This window comes from Papilio polytes, unplaced genomic scaffold (assembly GCF_000836215.1).
Source record: "Papilio polytes unplaced genomic scaffold, Ppol_1.0 DF823901.1, whole genome shotgun sequence".
NCBI lineage: Eukaryota > Metazoa > Arthropoda > Insecta > Lepidoptera > Papilionidae > Papilio > Papilio polytes.
The window spans coordinates 798,553-800,886 of NW_013525303.1; the positions used below are offsets into that span (position 1 = coordinate 798,553).

Sequence of the window (2,334 nt, forward strand, 5' to 3'; positions counted from 1 at the left end):
AATATGTTGTTATAACTTTATGTTGTTATAACCGATGCAGGTCTGGAGTTCCCGTATGGAGAGAGCGAGCTGCAGGAGATGAATGTGAAGTTACCTCCGGAGTTTGACTGGAGGCTGTTCGGAGCTGTTACTCCTGTTAAAGGTAATATAAGGAAATAATAAATTTCTAATATAACGAAATATAAGCCATTTAGTTTATTTACTAAAATAAAACCTAAACTACGACAGCAATGGATTAAAACTAACGCCATCTGTTAGCTGCTTTGTTGAACATGAAAAAATGATTTGACATAAAAATACACCGGGCGAGCCGGCCTATTCGTGCGATGTTAAAGTGGGCTCTACCACTGTTAAATTGGTGTTTTAAATCGTTTTTTTTTATGTTTTTTTTTCAATGTGTTCCAGATCAGTCAGTATGCGGTTCCTGCTGGTCGTTCGGTACTGTGGGCGCGGTGGAGGGCGCTCTGTTCCTGCACAACGGCGGGCACCTCGTCAGACTCTCGCAGCAGACCCTCATTGACTGCTCCTGGGGGTATGCACCCTTTATACCTTGATTAAGGGAGGATATCCATCCATTTTACTATTATAAACATTATTAATACGTTCAAATTGATTTGGAAAGTTAGATTCAATCTATACTATTATAATAAAGCGTAAACACACACTTCTTTGTAGCCTAAGATGTCAGCAATCACAGCATATTTTCGAATAACTCTTTTTTTAATTAAAAGCCCTACACTTACGTCCCGCTTTAGGCTATATAATTTTACGCCGTTAAACTTAGGGGTAAATGTTTTGGATAAAAACCCTAATGTGGGAAAGAGACCATAAGTTGCTGCCAATATCAAGGAAGCAAGCTTACCATAGTAAGGTAATTGGTATTTTGACATTTGCACACAATAAATTTATAATTTCATGCGGATGAAGCCGCATGCGAACAGCTAGTATTTTTAATAAAGAAAAAAGAAATCCACGCGGACAATGTCGCGGGCCAAAGCTAGTTATAATGTAATTATTATTTGTTAGTTTTGGAAATAATGGCTGCGACGGTGGTGAGGACTTCCGCGCCTACCAGTGGATCATGAAACACGGCTTACCCACTGAGGAGGACTACGGAGACTACTTAGGGCAGGTAACGCACTCATAGACGTTAAGTAACACTAAAGGTCTTTGAAGTCAGATTTTCCATAAAATGTCCACAATAAGATTTATAAATAAAATTATTTTTAACGGAAACATGTGTATTGGTAAAATATGTGCAAAAAAAGACAGAAAATACGATGACATCGACAATGTGTTCTAATTTCAAATTATTTAATTTTTTTTTTAATGGCTTGAGACATAAAACATGTAAAAACTCCTTAAACGAGGGGTTTTTTTATACTTATAGTGTGTCTAAATAAAATAGATTAGTTTGATAAATGACGCATATGAAGTATCGAATTCAATTTGTATGAAGGTAAATTCCATACTTAATAGACAGGTATCGTAGTGACGAACAAACACGCAGCGAACAATTTTGAACTATCGATATTCGGTTTAAATAATTATCGAACTGAACTATTATTATTTTGTTATTAACTAATTTATAGGACAATTCTAGTATTGATTATAGTGTAGAGAATTTAGCGATGACAGAAATAATAGGGAAATCCAATTCGATTACGTACTGTAGTAGTAATAAACATTTATTTACTCTCATTATTTGTAATGGTTATTATTAATTTGAGAAAACAGTTTTTTTTTAAATTCATAAGTTATAACTATAATTCTATCGATTCCAATTTCTATAACAATAAAAATCGAATATCGATAAGATTCATGACTGATTACACAACCCATCCCTACTAAATTTGAATTGAATTGTCAAACTAATCTAAATTATTTAGAAACACTATAAGAGTTACTTCTATATGATGTCTTTTTGATATCTACATTAAATTATTAATTTAGTGTTTATTTGCTCATTAAGTACAGTAATTAGTTTTTTTTATGGTTAATATTTTTTTTACAGGATGGATATTGTCATGTAGATAATGTGACTCTAGTTACGTCAATGAAAGGATGGGTTAATGTAACAACGAATAATGAAAATGCACTACGTGTAAGTATATTTACTTATCTTACTTCTTACTAATATTATAAATGCGAAAGTTTAGATGGATGGATGTTTGTTAGCGTTTGTAGCCTAAACGGCTGAACGGATCTCCATGAAATTTGGCACAGGTTTAGCATATTCTGGAAAAAAAGGCTACTTTTTATCCCGGGAATGGTTACGGTTCCCGTGGGATTCATTAATTTAGTTTTTTAATGTTTACTCGATCATTCTGCAAC

At 33.6% G+C, this 2,334-nt stretch overlaps 1 protein-coding gene across 1 annotated transcript in view; it reads left to right on the forward strand.

The window, feature by feature from the left end:
- Positions 1-2,334, forward strand: part of LOC106102895 (digestive cysteine proteinase 1) — an 18,328-nt gene that overhangs the window by 13,196 nt on the left and 2,798 nt on the right. The window contains exons 12-14 of the mRNA XM_013282507.1: positions 406-532; positions 1,027-1,132; positions 2,015-2,104. Of these exons, the coding sequence (XP_013137961.1) occupies positions 406-532; positions 1,027-1,132; positions 2,015-2,104 (323 nt within the window). The remainder of the gene's footprint in view (positions 1-405; positions 533-1,026; positions 1,133-2,014; positions 2,105-2,334) is intronic.